The sequence below is a fragment of the Sparus aurata genome, chromosome 11 (genome assembly GCF_900880675.1).
Source record: "Sparus aurata chromosome 11, fSpaAur1.1, whole genome shotgun sequence".
NCBI lineage: Eukaryota > Metazoa > Chordata > Actinopteri > Spariformes > Sparidae > Sparus > Sparus aurata.
Window position 1 is genome coordinate 3832994 of NC_044197.1, and position 22052 is coordinate 3855045.

Here is a 22052-nt window from a genome sequence, read left to right on the forward strand (position 1 = left end):
CCAGTATCAGGTTCCCTGTCTGAAGCATTAAATGTTACTTTCTGAAAGCAACAATCTGACGAGCACAGCAGGTATTTGCAGGATTTAAAATTCTCTCTCAAGTGCTCTTTTTCACTCCGCACAAAGCTACTTCTGTTTAAAAACCATGAATGGCCTCAAGGAGAAACCGTACAAAAGCGTGTGCAATTATCCCGGGATAATCCCTCCAACCAGACTGCACAAGACCCTTATGGCTGTTTTTCTTTTTTTTTCTTTTTTTTAAATCTATAAATGCTTGTGCTTTTGATGTGGTTGGACAAAACCGCGGAGCAACTTGAAGCATTTTGTTTGCCAGATGATACCGGTGAGACGAGGCCAGTTTCAAGTAGGAACTGCTCAGAAACTTCTGCTCATTTTTTGAGCAGAAGCATTTTTTATTGCTGAAACTGTTTTACCTTTGACAGAAATACGTTGATTACCATTGGATTAAGAGCTGTGGATTTACTGATCACTGCCCGCGGCATCTTCAGGTTGCTCCTGACTAGTGTCTTGGCGCAGGAAAGTAGACAGATGGGACCAAGGCTGGCAAAACAACAGGGAGTGTTGTGCCCACATCTTTACAGAGACCTGTCTCCACCACAACATCTCGGATCGAGCTGTTGCACTCAGCAGGCGGACCGTGTTCTGAGCTGACGAGGACGAGGACCAGTAGATGAGGACTCGGTGTTTACGTCATTGATGCTTGGTCCCAGTCAAAGCTGATGGACAGTGTTTACCTGATGTTGAACTTCTAATATCAAGATGCCGACTGTATTATGATCAGCGTCTTGTTGCTGCTATTTACATTCACCCTGACTTGAAAAAAATGAACTACATGTTTGTGTATTTGCGTCTAAATAAACTGTATATTTGTTCTATATTTGTGTAGCATGAAGACGCTTACACACTTTCATTTCAGCATACATACCTCTGTTGTACAACGACAAAGAAAATCACCTTGGACCTTGAAGTAAAAAAAACGTCCATTCATGTAAGCTAACTATGCTAGCTAACATTACATCCCATGAATGTTTCTCATTCCTCGCCGTCACAAGCACGAACGTCTTCTCAGTGAGATGCAAACGTCCTTCTGTGCTGTTCCTTCTCCTGTCGATTATTTTTAGTATCTGGGACATGAATTCTGGAAAGAAACCCTGCTGTCGAGTCATTCAAATGCATTTTTTTCTCCACTGCTTTGTTATTTGCTCCATTTGCTTTGAGCCGATTACCATCTAGTTCCATTATATTTGAGAGAAAGCAAACAGTTGATATCTCAGAACCTTGGCAGCTCGTGTGAAAAAACAATCCAGGCGGATAAAGAACGCTGCACACTCTCCCCTTTGACCGCGACCACAATCTTGCCCCCGACCTTAAACCAGTAGTGATTCGAAAACATTGCCAAACCTTAACCACAGACGAGGACGATCAGAAACAACGACTGTGTCGTGAAGCATTTCCTGCGTCTCTCACACACTACTGACATTCATAAAAACAGCATAAACTAGAATTTACATAACCAGATAAACAATAAAAGCCACGTACAAGCCCCTTTTGACACTGTTGACTTACACGCAGTATAATATGCTGTAAATCTGACAGTGTGTTAGGTGAACACACAAGACATGTACACACACACACACACACACACACACAGACTGGGTAATCAGGGCCCTCTTTGATCATCCTCGTTTGACTCACCGGTTGCTATGCCAACGGGCGAGAATAAAGCGTTGCACTGCAGCACTATGGCTTTATGACTGATGCAACGTTTACCATAAACACACACACACACACACACACACACACAGGGGGAGAGAGAGAGAGAGCAGTTTCTTCTCCAACAGTTTGGCGGCTTTAGTATTTAGGTCACCTCTTTGTGGATGGAGAGAGGAGGGAGAGAGGAGAGAGAGAGGAGGGAGGGAAGGAGCATCCCAATGTAATGGTTCTTGTCGATTGGGTAACACACACTCGCGCACACACTTGTGATCGATTCAGCGCCGCTCTGCTCTTCTTCATCCCTCCCTGCGTCTCTCTTCCTCTCCGTCTCTCTCTCTGTTCCTGCTGTCCGTTTGCCAGCGGACTCATGAGGGATTCTGAGAGGCCGACGTGTCTCTCGCCCTCCTCCGTCTTCCTCCCTCTCGTCTCCGCTCTCTCCTCTCCTCTTCATCGTCTCTCCTTATCGAGCATGACCTACATTTCTATCCCTTTCTTCCTCGGACCTTTGAATTCTCCCCGTCTTATCCCACCTCCACACACACACACACACACACACACACACTCAGATACACACTCATGGTCTCGCAGCAGGATGGGGGTGGGGTGGAGTCACTAAGTCCATTTAGAGCTGTTAAGGGTGGAGTTCTAAAATAGGATGCCAAGCTAAGCCCTGAGTGAACCCAGTTTCAAAACACTGCCTGAGTGTGTGTGTGTGTGTGTGTGTGTGTGTGTGTGTGTGTGTGTGTGTGTGTGTGTGTGAAAGAGACAGAGAATAGTGAAGGTTAAGGAAATAGTGCCTCCTATGGACAAACACCATCTCCTCCGTGTTGACATGTGCACCTCCACACTGCCACCTGCTGGACCGTGTTCATGATTACAACCTATGTTTCATCTTCACCTGAGCGTCAGATCACCTCTCTGCTCCCACCTGGTGGTGCCGGCCAGGTAACTGCAGTCTGAATGGACCCTGTTTTCACATGACGACCCTGATGAATGAACACGTTTCCCATCGAGGCATGTTTGAGTAACAGATGCAGCTTTTAACGTCAGGAGCGCCGCTGATAAAAACTGGTCTCTGGTCAGTCTGCAGCGGTGTTTGGTCTGTTAACATCTGTGTGTGTGTGTGTAAATGCAATAAAAACACTTCAGTGACTTGAGAAAAGCAATGATATTAAAGTGAGGGTATAAAAAGAAGAAAACATTATTTATAAAGCTGGATTAACGTACATCAGTCCTGCAGATAACCAGTGAAGGAACGTACCTACGTACATTTTTGAGGTACTTTACATGAGTATTTCCATTTTCTGGTACTTCATACTTCCACTCTGCTACATTCAGGAGGCAAATATTGCACCTCTACTTCTTACTACTAGTTACTTTGCAGATTCAATGATGCATCAGAGTAGTACAGTTTTACATTAGATTATCTGATCAGCCATCGGATTTAAAAAATTGGATCTGAGGCCACGGTTTTAAAAACTATTGGTTGGATTGCCATTAAATACGGTTCACACAGTCCTGATTCCTAATCGCGCCATCATCAGGTCGAAAATGTAATTTGTCCATTACTTCAGTTTATAAAGCTGCAAATCTAATGATATTCACATCAGTTGTGATCTCTGGTTAGTGTTCGTGCTTACAAGCAAAGCTGAGCTGGTAAATAAAATAACATTATACCTGTTAATCATTAACATGTTAGAATACTCACTGTACAGCCTAACAGAGCTGCTACATGGCTGAAGACTCTTGGCCCTGTGTGGTGTGAGCAGATCTTCCTGTCGGGTTCAGGGCAGTAAAGACAATTCTAGTGAGTAAAAGTGAAACTAAAAGTGAATTTTGAAAAGAAGGGTTTAAATGTGCTTAAATCTCCAGTTGGAAACTACAAACTTGATGCCAAGTTAACGTACATATCCCACATGAATGACAGAAGATAATTATTCCTCATCGCTGCTTATTATGACCTGAAGTATAACACTTGTATATGACTGAAAATAAACTGTGAGAAAGCCCTTTTTTTAAAAAATCTCTAATGTGTTTTTTTAAAAGTCCGACGTGAAGGAACGTGAGGTAAACGTCGACAGCTGCCTTCAACAAGTGGAAGTGAATCACAGCGTGAACTGGATTACAAACGTCTAATCTCTGCTGCTGCCCGCTCAGGAAAGTCAGCAAAGCCCCTCGACTTCCTCCAATTCTCTCTCACTGTTTGCTTTTTGGATTGTACTTCATCCTGTGGGTCCTTCAGACGGGTCCACGTGAGCACGGCACCGGCACGCTTCACCAGAGGAGCTTCAGAAAAGGTTGGCGCCCGTCACACCGCAGGGTGAGAACACCGACCTGTTTCTAAACTCATCGACATCAGATCGTATGTCTGATCACGTCAACTTTTTAAACACTGAAGAATTTAATAATCTTTTTGGCACATGTTGGTTTACTACACGTGAAGAAGAGACTCAAACAAAGTCATTCATAGGTTCTCTGGGTGTAGTGACAAATAAATGTAAGTTGAAACAACAGAAAAACAATAGATGTTATCCACAATCATCAGTCCGCTCATGTATTTCTTGGTAGAAATGTCTAAATATCTGTTAAATATGAAACTACAGCCACGAGACAGCTGACGTAGTTCAACTGGAGACTAAACTGGGAGCAGATGGAAACACTGCACAGCCTTAAAGTAAAGACATACAAACAAAACTCACTCATCAGCACCTTTTAAGTTCACTAATTACCACGTTGTGTGTTAATTAGAGAGCTATAGAGGATCTACAGACACTGGAGGTAAAAATCAACAGCTGTCTGCCACTAGAGGTCGCTGTGTGTACAGCTGGCAGTAGAGTTTAGTGGTGAGTTCTTCAATCCCCGTCCTCGAGGCTTCTTACCCTTCATGTTGTGGATGTTTTCCTGCTCCAGCACACCTGGTTCAAATGAACGGGTCGTTATCAGGGTTCAGCAGAACCTGAAGACGAGCGGACCGATTGTCTCTCCACTGTCACCTCTGTTCTGGTCCAAATAAATCCTCAACTTACAGATAAAGACGAGAACGTACTCTGAATGCCCGACTGTTCGTCATGTTCCTGATCCGAGCTGCTGTAAATCGCCTCTGTACTGGATCCACTGTCTTTAAACTGGCATCTTCCGTCTGTAACACATCTAATTTTCTCCTGTAATGATGCCTTTCATACTTTGTTGTGCTATTTCATCTTTTAGTTTGAGACTGTGGGCTTGTCTTTGTAATATACAATATTTTGATTTGTTTGAGCTTGAGGTGGATTCCCAGAAAGCAAAAAGATGAAATGATAGAAGGGAGGATGTTTCTGTGGTGGTCAGTGTTCAGTTTCTTTAAAAGAATATCTTTATGCCATCTATGAATAAAAGGACTACAGCCATGTTTCCATAAAACATCGAGGGAATTTTAACTTTAAACCCAAAAAATAACATATATCAGAATGTGAACATGGTGTGTTTCCATAAACAGTTTTGAGTGTATGAACTGGGCTACGTGAAGCCTTATTCCGTCAGAGGATGTCGCGTTGAAGGCTATGTGGCTACGTCACGCGTGAATGTGGAAGTAAACCGAGACTAGAGGTCAACAAACCAGGAGACAAAATAGAGAGAGGTCTTCAGGAATGACTTCTGATAGGGTAAGTTGCAACTGTTATTGCATGTCAGCTAGCATCGGCCATGTTACATGTGATTGCAGTGATTATAAAGCAGACAGCGGAAACAGCTGATCGGTCACGTATGTTGAATGTTCGCTACATCAGAGTTTAATCGGCAAATTTGTTCAATTAGCAAAAGACAAAAAACACAAAAAGCATACAAACTTTTTTTGCAAATCAGTGAAGTTTTTGTTATTTTGCCATTTCTGTTTAAATTTCTGATGCAATATTCTTCAAAATGCTTCATGGAAACTTGGCTTATGTTGTATTGTGAAAACTCAAACAAAAATTATCATACATCACAAATATCCTGCAGATCGCTTCCCTTTTCTAGTGTCTTTCAGCTCATTGTTTTGCTTGAATGTTACATCATAGTTGGGAAAAAGTTACCTAAAACATGTTTAGAACTTAAAACATGAGGTGTATTGTTGAGCTTGTTCCCCTCCAACACTTTGAGCTGCCAGTCAGGCGTTATTATCAGTGCTTAATAAAAAAATAAGTTTTATGTTGCAGCTTTAAACTGCTTTATTGTGTGTGTGTGTGTGTGTGTGTGTGTTATTTTATCCATCCCCATAATGTATTTCCTCCCTCTGTCTGTCATCTCCTCCTTTTCACTCTCCCTTTTTCCCTCCCACATCAAACACCGTCTCCCTCCCCCGACTCCCACAGACTCCCATCATCACGCACTGATGATTAGTGTGAGCTTCGAGGGGCAGTGTGGAGATTATGGCCGTCCCTCAGACTGCACTCTGCAGAATGGGAGGCGTGCTGAGGGCTGATCCGTCCCTGATAGACACAATATCACTTGTTGGCTCGGCCTAGAGGACACTTCTTAACATGCCACGGGATTAAACTGCAAAATGAACACCTGCGGCCAGGAAACTTTGTGACTTCAGCAGCATTTGAAGGTACGTTTACACAGTTTGACCGAATGAGGAAAGGTGGGAAAGTCATCTGATGGTATTTTGGTGTTTGGGAGCTGTTTGATTTCACTGCACAAAAGTTTAAGAAGTTAAAGACGAATTTGATATAAGTGCTTTGGTGTAAGAGTAGGTCCAACACTATGTCCTCCACTAATTCAAGCCCTTACGTGTAACAGCTGTCTTAGCCAATCAATGAAATGAAAACGATGCCATATTTTTTTTTTTTTATGTTAGCTGTAATTTTGCTAACTTTGCCAATGTTGTGGTGATATTAAACCTCATTGGCTTGATGTTTCTGCTGTATATTGCAGAGTTAACTCTTGACCATCTGTTGAATACATGCAACAAAAAAGTGGGCAGTATGTCCTAAAGTAACCACTAATTCCTACTAAGTGTAGCTGCCATTTGCTAGTTAGCTCGATTAGCCTTGCAGCTGGAAGAATCGGCAAAGTGTTAAACCTCCAGCACAAAAGCTTTAGGACCAGCTGGTAAGCATGGTAACTATTATTGTTTTCCCACTGGTAAAAAATCCAACTTAAACCAGCTAAATTCCAGCTTTTGTGCACAATGGGAATGTGTAAACTCTGCATTTACAGCCGGGTCATTTGACTCGGCAGTAGACCCGTGTTTTTATCATCTCGGCTCGGCTTTGATCTAAAAGGTAAGACCCGGGTGAAGACGATAAATTCTGCCATGCGTTATCATCTGGTGACACGTACTTAAGGAAGGAATTTGGGATGCGGTCCATTCAAGGTCGTTTTTATTACTGTACAGAGTGTTCCGGGCTGGATCACCAACCGAGCGGGCTAACTTAAAGGGTGTTAAAATAATTTAATCATGCGGATCTTCGGGATATTTCAGATTTTATTGGAGTGGCTCAAATTATGACTGTGACATGAGTCATTTGTCAGGGGTGGTGATGCTAAAACGAATCCAACGGTTTACTGATGCTTCGCTCACAATGGGTCAATTGTTGTTTTCTCTTCTGTCACAAATGTTTCCGGCGCATTTGCCACTGTGTTTGAATGGCTGCTTCACAAACACACAAGCTGACCAATATTTCCTTTTATTGGAAACAGTGTGTGGATATATGGAATAATTTTATATTGGACAATGGATCAAATGTTTTAACGTGCAACAAGTCATTCTTGGTAAAAAACAAACAAACAAACAATTAATTCTGTAGTTCATCTCAGATCTGAGCGTTTTAGCATCTTTCAGCTCTTTGTTTTGGTTTTATTGACTGCATATATCCAAATACTTTATTCCCGCCCAGCTACTGTAAACTGTAGTTCAGCTGAGAATTTAATTACATGTACTAAAGTGACTTCCCAGCAGTGTGGATCATTCCATTAATGGTACCTCACTGTGGGGAGCCACCAAGTCTGGTCTGAACCATTAACAGCAGCTGTCTCCTCGTCTCTTCCATTAACACTCATTCTAACACTCACAGCAGAATATGTCTGAGAGAAGCCAACTCTAATCCCATCTACTGTACATTACTACATCTTTCTCTATGTCTGGGTTTATATTTATGTTGTTTATGTGTCAATCATGCCCACTTTGGCATACGAGCTACAATAGAGATGGAGTGAATCACCTACTGGCAGCCGCAGTGGAGGTCATGGGTTCTTGTGCAACAGTGGTAGCGGTCACAAGGATGGATAAAATTACCAGTCCGCCATTCTTTCTTTTGTTATTTCAGACAGATTTCCATTTTTGAGTAACTGAATTCATTCTCTCTGATATTTCTATTTTATAACCATCGCCATTTGGAATCAATTACACAACTTTAAAGTATTTAGAAATGTGATCAAAGTTATTTTTTATACAAGAACCCTCAACAAGAAGGGGGAAAGTGCAGTTTATGTCAGGCAGTCCACAAACAGTGAACCAGTGGGTTGCAGTTGCCAAATTTGCCTGGTAAACAAACCTGGTATTTTAAGTGGATGTCTCAGGAGGTAGGTCCAGTAATCTGAAGGTTGCTGGTTTGATTCCCGCCTCCCCTGACTGCTTGCTGAAGAATCCTTGAGCAAGACACCGAACCCAAAATTGCTCAGCACTTTGTATGGCAACCTCCACCATCAGTGTATAAATGTGTGTGTTTACGGGTGAATGGGACAAGTGTTGTAAAGCGCTTTGAGTGTTCAGTAGACTGGAATAACGCTATAGAAATGTTATTTATATAATTTAGTCCATTTGCCATTTACACATTCTGGTACAGGCAGTACTCCTCATCAATCATTTTGTTATAAGCCCTTCACCACAGCTCTGCACAGAAGTACAGTCCAGGGAAGCACTAAGACCGACATTTAGACTATAAAGACTGAAGATAAGATGTGTTGGGTGATGAATTTTGAATTTTACTGGCTTCCTGAAGAATGTGCTGCTTGTATGTGGTTGCCAAAGGCCCGCGATTTTGGAAGATGTAGTGATGACACACAGGAACATCCAGTTACATACATTTACACCTCGAGGCTTCCCGCTATAGTACAACCACATCTGATCTGCTAGCCAATGAGACGCTACACTGGAACTCATATTACCACCTCAGTATTGTAATACGGGAAGGCACCAAAATTAGTTTAGAAGTTGAGGTTAATAAGCTAAATTGGCCATACAGATGTCTTTGCTATCTCTAATAATTAGGGGTGGCAGGTAATGTAGACCTGAGAGGGATGAGCCTTACCTAAATTAACTGTCTTAGTCTATTATTCATACATATGTACTGATGTGCAGATCGCAAATATCTACAGAATAATCCACAGATCAAGTGGCCTGGTCATAAAAAGTATTATTATTAATAGTGGCTGGGTTGCTGGTGAAATAATATGTCTTTAATAAGGAAAATGTTAATTAAAATACCTGCAGTGATCTCCCACAAGCAGACACGATGTGCATCCCTGCACAGGTGAGGTACATTATGTTGCCACCTCCCTGATGAATCCAGAGCTCCATCAGAGCCTGTTTATGTTTCCTCTCCCGTCAAGTTTATAACTTTAGCTTTTTGTTTTGCTGCAGTTGTTTTGAGTATCGTGAATGCTCTGGTTGTGGTGATAATTTAGTTATAAACACGACAAAGGTGTCCTCCAAAACAAGTACGATCATTGGTCAGATATTAGCCTTCCCTCTCTTTAGCCTCACTTCTCCCCCATGCTAACAATTCAACAGAAATATTGACAAAGTCAATAAAAGGTGTCATAAAATGTATTTTTCTGTCAATTATGAAATTGAATCAATGTGCAACACCATAATAAATGTTTGTGCTCTATGTGATGCACGACAGAAATCGCTTAACTTTAGCGTAAAGGTTAACTCAGCGTATGTCACCAACTGGTAAACTGGCTGTTTATGGCAAAGAATACAGCAAAAACACTCCAGAGTGAGATTTAGAGAATAAAACAAGGTTACATTTGAATTTACATCAAGTCTGAACGTAGCTCGGAAGCTCATGTTGAAGTAAGTCTTGAGGGTTAAAGTTTGTTTAACCCCACATGTTTTGATTTTGCAGTTAGTTCATTTTACTGCAGCCTCATTTTATTAGCTGTACTTCTACTGAACAGCTGCCTCAGAGTCGCTGTCTGTACGGCACGCAGTCAGGTGGCAACAGACAACTGCAGGCTGCGCACACTGAAACACATGCCACCCAAATACCCTTCCAGAAACAGAACCATGACATCACTGCTGAGATACACCATGCATGTGTGTGTGTGTGTGTGTGTGTGTGTGTGTGGCAATCCAACCCTGTCTCAGAGAATGGCAGCACCTGTGCCGTCAGCACGCCACCTGACGGTCCCGCCTTCCAGGAAAGCCGCGAAGTTTATGTGTCAAAGAGAGACAAGTGGCTTAGCTTATGAACTGCTTGACGTGAAGCCAGCGTGCGTGTGTGTGTGTGTGTGTGTGTGTGTGTGTGTGTGTTGATGTCAATGGATGCACAGCAGCCTGCAGTTATGTGGACAGTATGTGCCAGCATGTGTGTGCGGTATAGGATGTATGACCACATCAGAGAACGTTCCTCTTTTAACAGCACAAGACGTGCCGCACATGACCTTTTCAACACTTGTGTACGTCCGTACGGAATATCAACACATGTATGAACGTGATTCCTGTCACCGTCTGATCTGCTTTTTATAAAGCACACGTAGACTTTCATGTTATATATATGAATCCTGAAGTCGTGCTAAAGTTACAGCTGGTGTCGACGAGAAAACACATTTACATCAAGTCATTACTTCTTGTTGTTTTGCCTTCTCACCTTTCACGCCTCTGTTGTTACCCAGTACGCTATAACTGTTGGCAATCAACACTGAAATCACCGCACTCTCATACAGACAAAGCTATTATTTGAGATGTCTGTCGTCAATCGTAAAGGTCGGAGGCGGTGTGTGTTTCAGACCTCAGGAACACGCTGCCAGACATTAGATAACGGCTGGCAGTGCGATCTGGATTCTGGCCTGTCCACTGAAAAAAGTAGCAGCAGCGGCTCGTACTCCAAGTGTTGCACGTTGTAAAATGACCATGTATCTTATTTGTCAGCTTGCAGTTGCATATCACAGGCACCAAATTTAAATTTGGAAAACACTCCTTTTGGCTCGCTTCTGTCAACGCCCTAAAGATAGAATGAGTTCCTGCTGCTGAGGAAAATATCTGCCGCTGCGGGATGTCTAACTTTCTGCACCAGTTTGTTGACAACCTTCTCTACACACCAGAGCCAATCATCAGAATTAATGCTGGCAATGTGTGTTTCTGTAATCCATGGATATTTTGAAAATGTACATTTCTTTGTGGGACACCTTATAAGATTTCTTTAGGTTCAGTTTTTGAGTTTAGTTCCGACAGAGCTGTGCTTATTGTCTGGTTAGGGTTAGGCACACAATCCACTTTGTTGGGGTTAGGAAATCATGTTTTGTCTTATAATAGCTGCTTCTCTTACTGCAGACACGGCAAGAAAAGTGTCCTGGACAGTGATTTAGTCCAGTAAATCTCCATAGTACATAAAAGGACATAGTTTGCCCCATAAAACTAGGACTACTGTAAGATCACCTCCTATTGTCAAGATCTGCACAACGTGTGCATTTGTTTTGGAAGCAAGAGAAAGTAAAACAACATATTACTTATATTATTATTATTATTATTATAATATATATATTAGGGCCGGGACTCGATTAAAAAAATTAATCGAATTAATCAGAGGCTTTGTAATTAATTAATTGAAATTAATCGCATTTTTATCGCATATAAATATTTGACCTGAGAACAGTGAGAAGCAATTTTTTTCACATGGATTTTAGTATACCATTGAATAATGACTGAATACAGAAACTTAAGCAACAAAACATTGTTTTGTCAAGACCAACAGACCAGTGCAATTTTTTAATATTTTTTTTGGCCTTTTATGGCTTTATTGACAGAGCAGCTGAAGATATGACAGGAAACAGGGAGAGAGAGGGGGGGAGTGACACGCAGCAAACGGACCCAGGCCGGGAGTCAAACCCAGGTCCGCTGCAGAGCCTCGGCACATGGGACGCTCGCTCTACCCACTGAGCTAAACGCTGCCCCGACCAGTGCAATTTTTGCCATAAAGTGCAGCAATAGCATGCTCTTATCTACGCTGCCATCCGTCCGCTTTTGAAAACAAAATTTCCCATCCACGGGGCCAACCAAAGCAGTCTCATCTGCTTCTTCGTTCATTGTTGTTGTCTGAAGTCATGAACATTAGTTGGTGCTCCAGTATAATTGGTACGCCTGAAACTCTTCCAGTGAGAAACGTTCCGAAGTGCAAAAATAAGTGCGATTAAAATGCGTTAATTATTTAAACGCGTTAATTTTTGTGTAATTAATTAATCATAATTAACGCGTTAAAGTCCCGGCCCTAATATATATACATATATACTATTTTTCTTTTTGACAATGAGCTTTGACTGAGTTCTATTTCATATCAGATAATTAATGTAATGCAAAAGATGATGTTGACACAAAGCTTTGTTAGACTTCTGTAATTTTTAGAGTTCCTTCCTGCAAGAAATACCTTTGTTTTCAAGTTCACTACTGTAATATGCAGTGCAGTCTGGGTATTATTTATAATGTTTTTGCATATTTTGCAGTGATTTACTGGATATTGGAAATTTGCAGTATTCTTCTGTTCACACCACAACTGTAATCAACTTCACTTTGACATATTTTTCTGCAGCGTAATGACAAATCAGGCAGAGAAAAGGGAAGACAAATCCTTTCATCCATTACATACAGTAATTATATCATGAAACTAAGTTGCAGTAAGGTTATTATACTGTAAAGAAAAGTTGAGTAAAATGAAACACACGACTGATCAACTATTAACATTCGACTCGATAGCAAAACCAAGATAAATAGATAAATTATAAGCCAGCTCTTCTGCTGCTGCACCACCAGACTACAGAGCAGCTTCCTTCCTCAGGCTGTGAGACTCTATTTTCTTAATCTGGACCAGTGAAAGAATAGAAAAGGAAAGGCATCAGTATTTCATAACCAGTTTAAAGTTAACAGCAGCATCGGTGCCATGTCATGTCATTCTACAGATAATTATAAATAGCAGTATTCATTACTCTGCCTGTCATCGCTTTACCAAGTTTCATTTAGCAGCTACTGTTGTCCTGAGTTGTATCAGTCGATGTGAGGAGTTTTTGATATCGCTGGAGAGGATTCCAGACTGTAGTGTTGCGTTTGGGGAACATCAGTATTGTCATGTTCAACACACGAACACATCCACACGAGTGCAGCCACCTCCCACATCCACACTGACCGATGCTGATGAGGCTGACGTAATCTACATTGTTGTGGAGACCCGACACCTCCGTCAGGGCTTTTTCACCTTAGCCACGAAGACTTGTGGGTTATTATTCGGAGAATGGCTCCGGACGATGAATCATTACTGACCGCTTCCTGTCATTTCCTCCGTTTTCATTAGACAGAATCCATTAGCAAATTTTGTCATTAGATACTTTGAATCTGAAGTTTGTCTCATTTCTTTTTTTCTCTTTTAATCATAACGTCCTCAAATTTGGACAGTTTGTGACGCAGGAAGCAAAAAGAAAACAGTCCAGACTGATTTCTTTATCTTTCTGTTGCCAAGCTTCAGCTGCTTCAAGCGCCGAGGCAACACAATGTGCATTAAATGGAAGCAACAGTCTGGATAAAGATAAACACGAGCGCATGGGTGGAGGTGTTGTAAAGTGCAAGGTGCTATGTTAGGGGACAACTGCTCCGACAGTCTGACCGTCGACTTCTGTCCGACACCACCGTCAGAAATCAGGTGAGCTCTATTTTATCATCCCTCCGCTCTTACAGGAGAGCGTCAGATGTTTTCACTGCGGTAACTTTGTTTATTGTTCTGTCCTCATATTTGGTTTGAACCACAGCTGATGATGCTTTTGGGTTGAATCCATTGTCTGCCTCTACGACACTAGATACAACATTTATACACGTTTGTTATTGTTCAGTTCAGTTGGATTTTATTTTGTAGTTACTCATTTGTTGCCATTTCTATGAGAACCAACATCTCAGCAGGGCAGAACAATTTCTGGAAGATTTTGTATTCTTTGCTTTTCCTGAACGACCATTTCAGTTCACTACTTTACTTTTAATTTAACTTCAACTACCCGTTTGTGTGGCATCTATATAACATTCAACAGCATGTGATTGTACAAGTCAATTATCTTGTTTCTGCATTTATATAATCAGATTAAACAGTCGCTTTTTTGCCGTTTGATAGACTTTAAGTGTTATAGCTGACATAAATCAACAATATTAAAATCAAATCATAACATTCAAGAGTGATATAAAGATGTAGAATTGACAGAATGTATGAAGCGAAAGCCGAGATTTTCCTTCCTTGGTCCCCCTGTTAGGAGCCACTGGTTCAGAATAGAGTTTGTATTTCCGATTAAGTTTAATTCTTCAATCCCCGTGTTGACATTTCCCACCGGCGACCATCTTATCACCTGTGCAGGTTTCAAAGAGCTAAAAGCTGTTGCTAAGCTGCAGCTGAGCGCTCTGCGGCCTCTGAAACAACCACCCAGCAGACAGCATACATGTACAGGATAAGCTAATATTGACTCAGGCACCCCATCAGGTGCTCCATCATTCATGGCCTTATTTCTTTAATAGACTAAGTCTGTCTGTGTGTAGTGTAGCATGCCTCGGTCAATATTTAGTCCCGTCATGTTGACTGCTCCTGTTTTAGTAGCCAGCTGCCGACAGCTTCCTCATGTTTTGGTCGTCCGGTTCCTCTCGCTAGTGTTGAACTCACCCACTTCTGTTCTGTTTATTTGAAAACGTGACCTCATCAAGAGCGCTAATCTAAAGATAAAACGTGCGTTATTAATCTTAGTGTTCTTTAGATTGGTTTCCTGAGTGTGAATTAGCATCTATGTGTCAGTAAATACAGCAGCAGGCTATGAACACGCATTGTGGCTTCTACATGACTGTTTTGATGATGCCATGTATGCAGCAGACGGCAAAGAAAGCTAACTATAAGTCAACAAATCTCTATCTTTCTTTCTGTCTGTCTCTCTGTCTGTCTGTCCTCCTCCAGTACCGAGAACTGTTTATCCAATCTACGTTACACTTGGCAGGTTTGTTGCTGCGGACCAAAGGAAGTGCAGTGTTGAATTTCGTACAATTTGGACGAACTGTAGAACAAGTACTTTCATCTTTGATACCTTAAGTATTTTTATCCTTACAATATATGTTTGTACTTTTACTTTAGCAGGATATTAAGTCCAGGACTTGAGGATTTTACACTGTGACAATGGTACCGTACACTCCACATACACTAAAACAACTTTCTCTTTATGTTGCGGTATTGGTGATGAAAAACACAGGAGAGAATGATCTGATCAAAAGCACATTCATTTTAACATACAGTGACTGTCTGCCATTCAGTTTCACTCACTCTGAGTCCAACAGAACAACCAACAGCACCATCAGCTGGACTCTTGAATGTACAGTTAAGTAGAACTTCCTGTATGTGATGTAGCTGCAGCTGCTGCTAAACCTAAAAGACACCAGTTAACTGTTTCTCATTAGCACTGCATTTCAGGGCTTCAGAATAAAAACACAATCACAATTTTGACTGATATCAACAAGTTAGCATGAAGAAAATCAAACCAATCGAACAAACAATAGTTTTATTTATTGATTGACAGCTTGTTCATGTCCTCTCAAGTGCTTTAAATCGTTCATACCTGACTGGATCGGTGCTGGTTCTGTTCCTGCTCTTTCACTCTCAGCGCTTCTCTCCTTTCTCAATTTCGGTCCATTTCCGGCATGGGGCGGTGAAAATCTGCGAGCGAAGTGCGCATGTGCAATTTATAACGAGGTGCTGCGGCCGCGACCGGAAATACGTCACCTCCCAGTAACTTTACACAACGTATAACATTTTTAATCTACGTTTTTGTTGCAGATTATACATGTTAATCACTAACTGTATATTACTTTGGTTGCTAATTTAAAAATATAAAGTCTTCTTCGTTACACGATCACTACCGGAGCAAGAGCGTGCGCACTAGAGAGACTTCCGCCGAGCCGGCTAACTTCCGGTTTAGCGCCCGGCTAGCTTGAATAGCGATAAAATAATTTAATCGTGCGGCTCTACTGGACTTGCCAAATGTTATTGGACCGAATGGCTCAAGTTATGACAGTGAAACAAGTCATTTTGCGAAGTTGTGACTCTAAAAATAATTTATCCACCATTTTACAGCTGCTTCTTTCGCAATGTTAGCTTATGGGGAAAAAGTATTTTGGGGCCGCAGTGCATCATGGGATATGAATTTATATACTCTATATGTTCAGATTTTTGGCTGTTTTATTGAGCTGCAAGTAATGAAACTCAATTTTTATATACTTTTACATAATGTAGTAGTTTTTCCTATGTAACTCAGTTTAGTTTTATTTACATTTATTTAAGGGACGGGGCAAATTATTAAAAAAAAAAACCATGGTGATTCATGAGTTAAAATTGCCAGAAGAGGCTGTTTTTCATGTGAAGTCCTCTGTAGAACATTGTGTTAAAAAATGAGAAGCAGGCTATCTGAAATGTAGTTGAGTAGAAGTATAAAGTGTCTGTGGGACTCAGGCAGAGTACAGATACCTCAGACTTGTTTTGGTCTGTCTTTGTAGTTTTGCCAAGGTCACGGCTTTGATTGGATGCTGCAAGGAGAAGTCAGAGGTGTGTTTGTTTTGTTTTTCTGCTTTACAAGCCTATAAACATTGCGTATGACAACAGTTCGTATAATATGACGTAGGTTTCTCTGTGTGCTCTCAGTCACAGTGTTGTCTGACCTTGACGACGTCAGCTTTTATGAGATAGCATGGTTTCCATGTGTGCAGGAGGTCTTAAACTGTAATGCAATGACAGTTATGTGTTTAAGACAGAGTGCCCACATAGCATTTCACCTGTGTGTGTGTGTGTGTGTGTGTGTGTGTGTGTGTGTGCGCGCGCGCCGCTCGAGACTTTCCATTAGACACAAAGATAACTCTCTTTAGACAAATATAACGCTCAAAGATGCACATGGAGGCATGCGGTCAGTCAACACACTCATCGCACATAAATCAGAGAAGACACGTGCACACACACGTGCACATGTTTTTCCACACTAACAGGGAGACATGCTGACGCACCGTCACAACGAATTAGTTTCTGTGCAGATACTTCATAGAACCAAAGACTGCTCTGGATTATCAAAGAATAAATGAACCCGTTTATCAGTTGTCTGTAATAGTGTTACGGATGTTTTTTTGGTAGATATACTAATACGGTTTAATACGCAAATTATGCAATCTGATTAAATTCTTGCTCATTAATATGCATAAATGTCTACAACGGAATTTTGAATAAATAGATACATGTGTTTTCTTTCCATACGTCTGAAAACAAAGTTGACATGTTAAAACGACCCCAAACTCTCAAATGACCAATGCAGGAAGAAATTAAGAATGAGAGTTTGTATTATTGGCGCTATTTATAAGCCTAATATATATTGTGCCTCCCTAATCAATGCAAAGCCAGGCTGACCTTCTTTATTTTAATTCGCTGTACAATGTGTGATTATAAAAACTGTAAAAATTAATGTATTAAGGAACGTTTGTATGTGTTGCGGTAGTAAGGAGACTAACCAGGGACACATGATAAACACTGCAGAGGCAGAGATAGTCCTTAGTATCAAACACCAAAAACTCTTGAGCCTACATTTCCCATAATGCGGCTCAACAGATATCATAGGATCACTGGGGAGCTCTGTCTCTCTGCCCACAGAGTAACCTACAACTGTCTGCAACACACAAATAACAGAGCTGACGACACCAGAACCTCTCAGAGCTGCGCTGACTGATGAAAGAGAGCTGTTAAGCCTCGGTTGTAAATAATTGTGAGGCATGCTGGGTCAGCGCAGTGACGACATCTGAACATGTGTCTTCACAACAGGCCGGGTTGTTTCTGCCTCTTTGATGTTTTCTACAGTCTGAACACAACAGAGGAGAGCAAACTCTGCAGTCAGTGCGTTTACATGACACTCAAGAAAACCGAATTACTGGGTTAGTCCGACCATGATCGGATTTTTAAGATGCATGTATACACCTTAGTCTGGCTAAAATCGGACTGGATCCGATTTCTTATATTTGGATTAAAACACCCAGATTATTCGATTGATAGTCGCATTACTCCTGCATGTATACGTTCTATCAGATCAGATCGGATTTTGCGTTCTGCGCAGGCTCGCCATTTTTTTCCCCGGGGGCTGTGAGCCGGAAGTAGAAGGACAGCGACGGCGTCTTTCCTCCGAAATCACCGCAAGAAAGAGCGCCATTGTGCATCTAGTTTGTGTAATTATCATGTACACCATATACAAAATGTACACAGATGTAGCTTCGTCTCGCTCTTCGTACGCCATCTTTCTCAAATGCCGAGGCAGTTTGTTGTTGCTGGTGATGTAAAGAGGTCAGCCGGAGGTGGCTCTGTCTCCACTAGTTGAAATGGGTACAGCGCCACCTATCGTACCGGGTATGACATGCTCCCGCCAATAATCCGATTTTCTCACCGGCATGTATACTCGGACAATTGCAGTTGTCTGATTGAGTAGCATAGTCTGAATGTTGGACTGTGAGATCAACAGCAAACACCTACTGTACTGTATGGTTAAGATAGAAAACTGGTACGATTATCATTACTTCCTTTAACAAGCTGTGCAAAGAATCGCAAACATAAAGCAACAAGGCAACCTGAGAGGGCGACCACGACCACTACAGAACAACCAGCAGCCGCTTCACCCGCTGGTCCCAGACCTGTGTTCTGCAGGGTTCTGTCACCTGCAGCACGTTTACACTCTGAATGTAGAAGTGTTAGTGAACAACACTTTGATGGTTGTGTCTGAAACTGTTTGAACTCTGATCTTTGAAAGTTGTGTATGGGGTCGTGGAAAGGTGACGCTACACCTGCACCACAGAGTTTTAGTTCTGTCTGAGATCAGTCAGCGCTGTGTGTGTGTTTATGTGTGTGTGTGTGTGTGTGTGTGTGTGTGTGTGTGTGTGTTTTGTACTCTGACTGTGGTTTTAACTGCTGGGTCAAAAATGACCCGAAGCAGGGGCGGTTCTAGGGGGGGGCAACAGGGGCCAGTGCCCCCGTAACTCTGAGTCTGGACCCCCCTGTGGCCCCCCTGACAGGGAGTCTGCATTAATAACACAATGACAGATTTCTTGCAATGATTTTGTTCTGAAGGGAAAGGCAGAAATAAAGTGTCTCAGCAGTTTACTACCCAATCAAAATTGCTGAAATTGTAAACACTGCTTTGTCTGAATTAGGGATTTATCCTTTTTTCCGGGTTGTATGTGCCCCCTTACAAAAAAGCCGGCCCCAACCTGGCCCCCCTATTAAAACTGGTCTAGAACCACCACTGACCTGAAGACAATCTTTGCACCCAAGTGGTGTACAGCTTCCATGAAAATATGAATAAAGGCAATATTTCCCTTTTTCTAATGTTGAGGTCACTTTAAGAAAAGTCATAACATTTCAAGATGAAACAACATTTAAGGCGTTTTCTCTGCTGTTCAACACAGTTTAGGGTCATTTTTGACCTGAAGACAACAGGAGGGTTAATCTAGTTTGTTCAACAGACCTGGTCGGCCTCTTACTTTAAAGCATGTTTACCTTTTAAACCCCCTCAAATCATTTGGGGCTTCATTGTGGTATTTCTGGCCGATGTCTCCTGAACTGCCAGGACAGCAGAAGTCCGATCCTTTAGACTCAGCAGGCTTTTTTAATAACAGACTTGTATATTTTGCAGGTGGGTCATCCCCTCCGGCAGCAACGGTGGACAGCAGTTCCCTCATTCCTCACATACGATGTTCCTGTGGGCAGGAAGTAAAGCCACAGATGGCCGAAGTGACCAAAGGTACTGAATGCTGGCTCGCACGGCAAAAATGTGTTGATAAATGTGCAAATGTATAAAACAGGTAAAAATGCACCTTGTTCAGGAGATCAGTGGGAGATGTATAAGTAGTCATAGCTGAACCTCGAATGTCATTTGTACTATTTTATCTGCCAGTTGAAAGCAGAAAATGAGTTTGCAGTTGACGTATGGAGGCTGGAAGAAGGAGAGGAGATTAAAGGACGCACTTTATCATTTTAAGTGTGGCGACAAAAGCAGTTGTGCCGCAGATAGATGAAGTGTGTGTGTGGGACTTTAAATAGCTGACGTGTCCGTTGGCGTGTGAGAAGTGACAACAGTTCATCTCTCGGTTGAAGAATGAAAACGAGAGACGGTCTTGGGATGAGGTCACACCTGCCACGACATCTTTCAACACTCCACTTTCATTTTGTTATGGTGGTGAGAAAAACAGACGGACATATAATCACCTGGGAAAATAAGGACACACACACAGACTCACACAGTACAGACATTAGCAGGCTGTGGACCGAAATAGGGAACACATTTCAAACTGTTGTTCTTTTTTTTTTTTTAGATCCATCTACCAGAAGATCCGAGAGTATGAGGTCCTGGACAGGAGGAAGACGGTGACAGCTCTGAGGGCAGGGGAGGACAGAGCCATCCTGCTGGGCCTCAGCATGGTCTTCCTGTCCGTCATGATGTACTTCGTCCTGGGAATCACCATCCTGCGCTCCTACTCCGACAGGTAACAACCGGCCACAACAGCAACTGACAGTTCAGATAACAGGAATGATCTTTTTCCTGTTGGATGCTCGTGTTCAAATGTGTTTTTCTGCACAGCGTCTGGACGGACGAGACGAGCTGCACCATCGTGAACTGCACCATCGTGTGGGATGTGAACTGTTCGTACAGCTGTGGAGCAGAGTGCTGGAAGGGTTCCCGTTACCCGTGTCTGCAGGTCTACGTCAGCCTCAACTCCTCGGGGAAGGTCATCCGACTGTTTCACAACGAGGAGACGCAGGACAGCAACCCTGAGGTACTCCGCAACTGTTCCCTCCTGCAATCTTTGAACGCATCTTCTTACCGAAGCGACTGAACTGTAATATGCAATCTTTGGCAACTACACTGCAAGAAAAAGGAAGTTGATTTCTAAAACATTATATCTGGACGACTGCAGAACCAACCGGCTATTCACAAATATAACAACATCTCTGTTTTCTTCTTGTCTCGTCTCTCCTTCAGTGCTTCTACATCCCAAAGTGCCATAAGGACTACGCGGCCACACATGCAATAGTTCAGAACATCTCTGAGCGCCTCAGGTCTCAGCACACGGTCCAGTGTTTCGTGGACCCCAAAGACAGAACGGACAGCGCCATTATGACGCAGATCTACGGCCAGGTCGCCGTCTTCCACTCCCTCTTCTGGCCGAGCTGCACTTTGATCGGGGGAACCGTCATCATCGCCATGGTGAAGCTGACCCAGTATCTGTCCATCATGAGCGAGCGACTGAACCGCATTAAGACGTGAACGCTGGGAAGGTCACAGCTTCGGAAGGGAAGTTCCCTCTAAATGGACACGGGGACACCTGAGGCATCTTCAGACGGCTAAGACTGGAGGACAAAGACGAGGGACAGCGGACACGTTATCCGCCTGTGACAGCTGGAGGACGGGGAAGATCTTAAAGACAATCTAAAAACAGCTCTAGAGACAAACATGTATTTTTGAGAAATGGTCGAAAGATAAAGAAGACAAACGGATGCTGGTTCGACCTGCTGGTGGTTGAAGCTCTGACACTATCATTTCCATTATTTTGGTTGGCCAGTCAGTAATATTTCAGTGACATAAAATGTGACTTGATGGTTTTAAGTACCTATTCTGCTGGACTCAGTCAGGTTGAGCAGTGCGTACTTTTGATTTGAAGTTTTCTATCCAAAGATGTTTTGTTACGTGAACGATTTTACTACCAAATAAACACAACGTGCCTGTAACGTCTTGATACTGATGTTTTAAAGATGGCGTCACAGGGATTATGTCCACTGTCTCACAATGATTGGCTGTTTAATTAGTCCTGCGATTGGCCGAATGGTCTACATATCATTCAGTGGCTCACTGTGTTGCATTGTGGGAAATGTAGGCACCAGGTTGTAAATTCAGTCCGCTGCTGTAACACTGAACACCTAAAACACTGTTGGACTCATTTTGGACAGTTTGATCAAATTCGATACAGCAGAGCCTTTTTTTTTAAACCTGGTGACTACATTACCCACAATGCAATTTAGCAACTGAGTGACATCACTGGAGGCAATTTATCAGAT

General features: G+C 42.2%; 1 protein-coding gene across 3 annotated transcripts; it reads left to right on the forward strand.

Moving 5' to 3' along the window:
- The first annotated feature begins 5912 nt into the window (after positions 1 to 5912).
- s100p (S100 calcium binding protein P) lies at positions 5913 to 21894 on the forward strand. 3 transcript variants are annotated; one of them, XM_030432507.1, is made up of 5 exons: positions 5913 to 6301; positions 19633 to 19740; positions 20312 to 20482; positions 20578 to 20773; positions 20980 to 21893. In XM_030432507.1, the coding sequence occupies exons 2-5, from the start codon at positions 19691 to 19693 to the stop codon at positions 21262 to 21264; spliced, it is 702 nt and encodes a 233-aa protein (XP_030288367.1). In that variant the 5' UTR covers positions 5913 to 6301; positions 19633 to 19690; the 3' UTR covers positions 21265 to 21893. The 3 variants fall into 3 exon arrangements, with proteins under 3 accessions (XP_030288367.1, XP_030288364.1, XP_030288368.1); XM_030432504.1 differs by lacking the exon at positions 5913 to 6301 and adding an exon at positions 13186 to 13607 and having other exon boundaries at positions 20980 to 21894; XM_030432508.1 differs by lacking the exon at positions 5913 to 6301 and adding an exon at positions 16404 to 16523.
- The last annotated feature ends 158 nt before the right edge of the window (positions 21895 to 22052 follow it).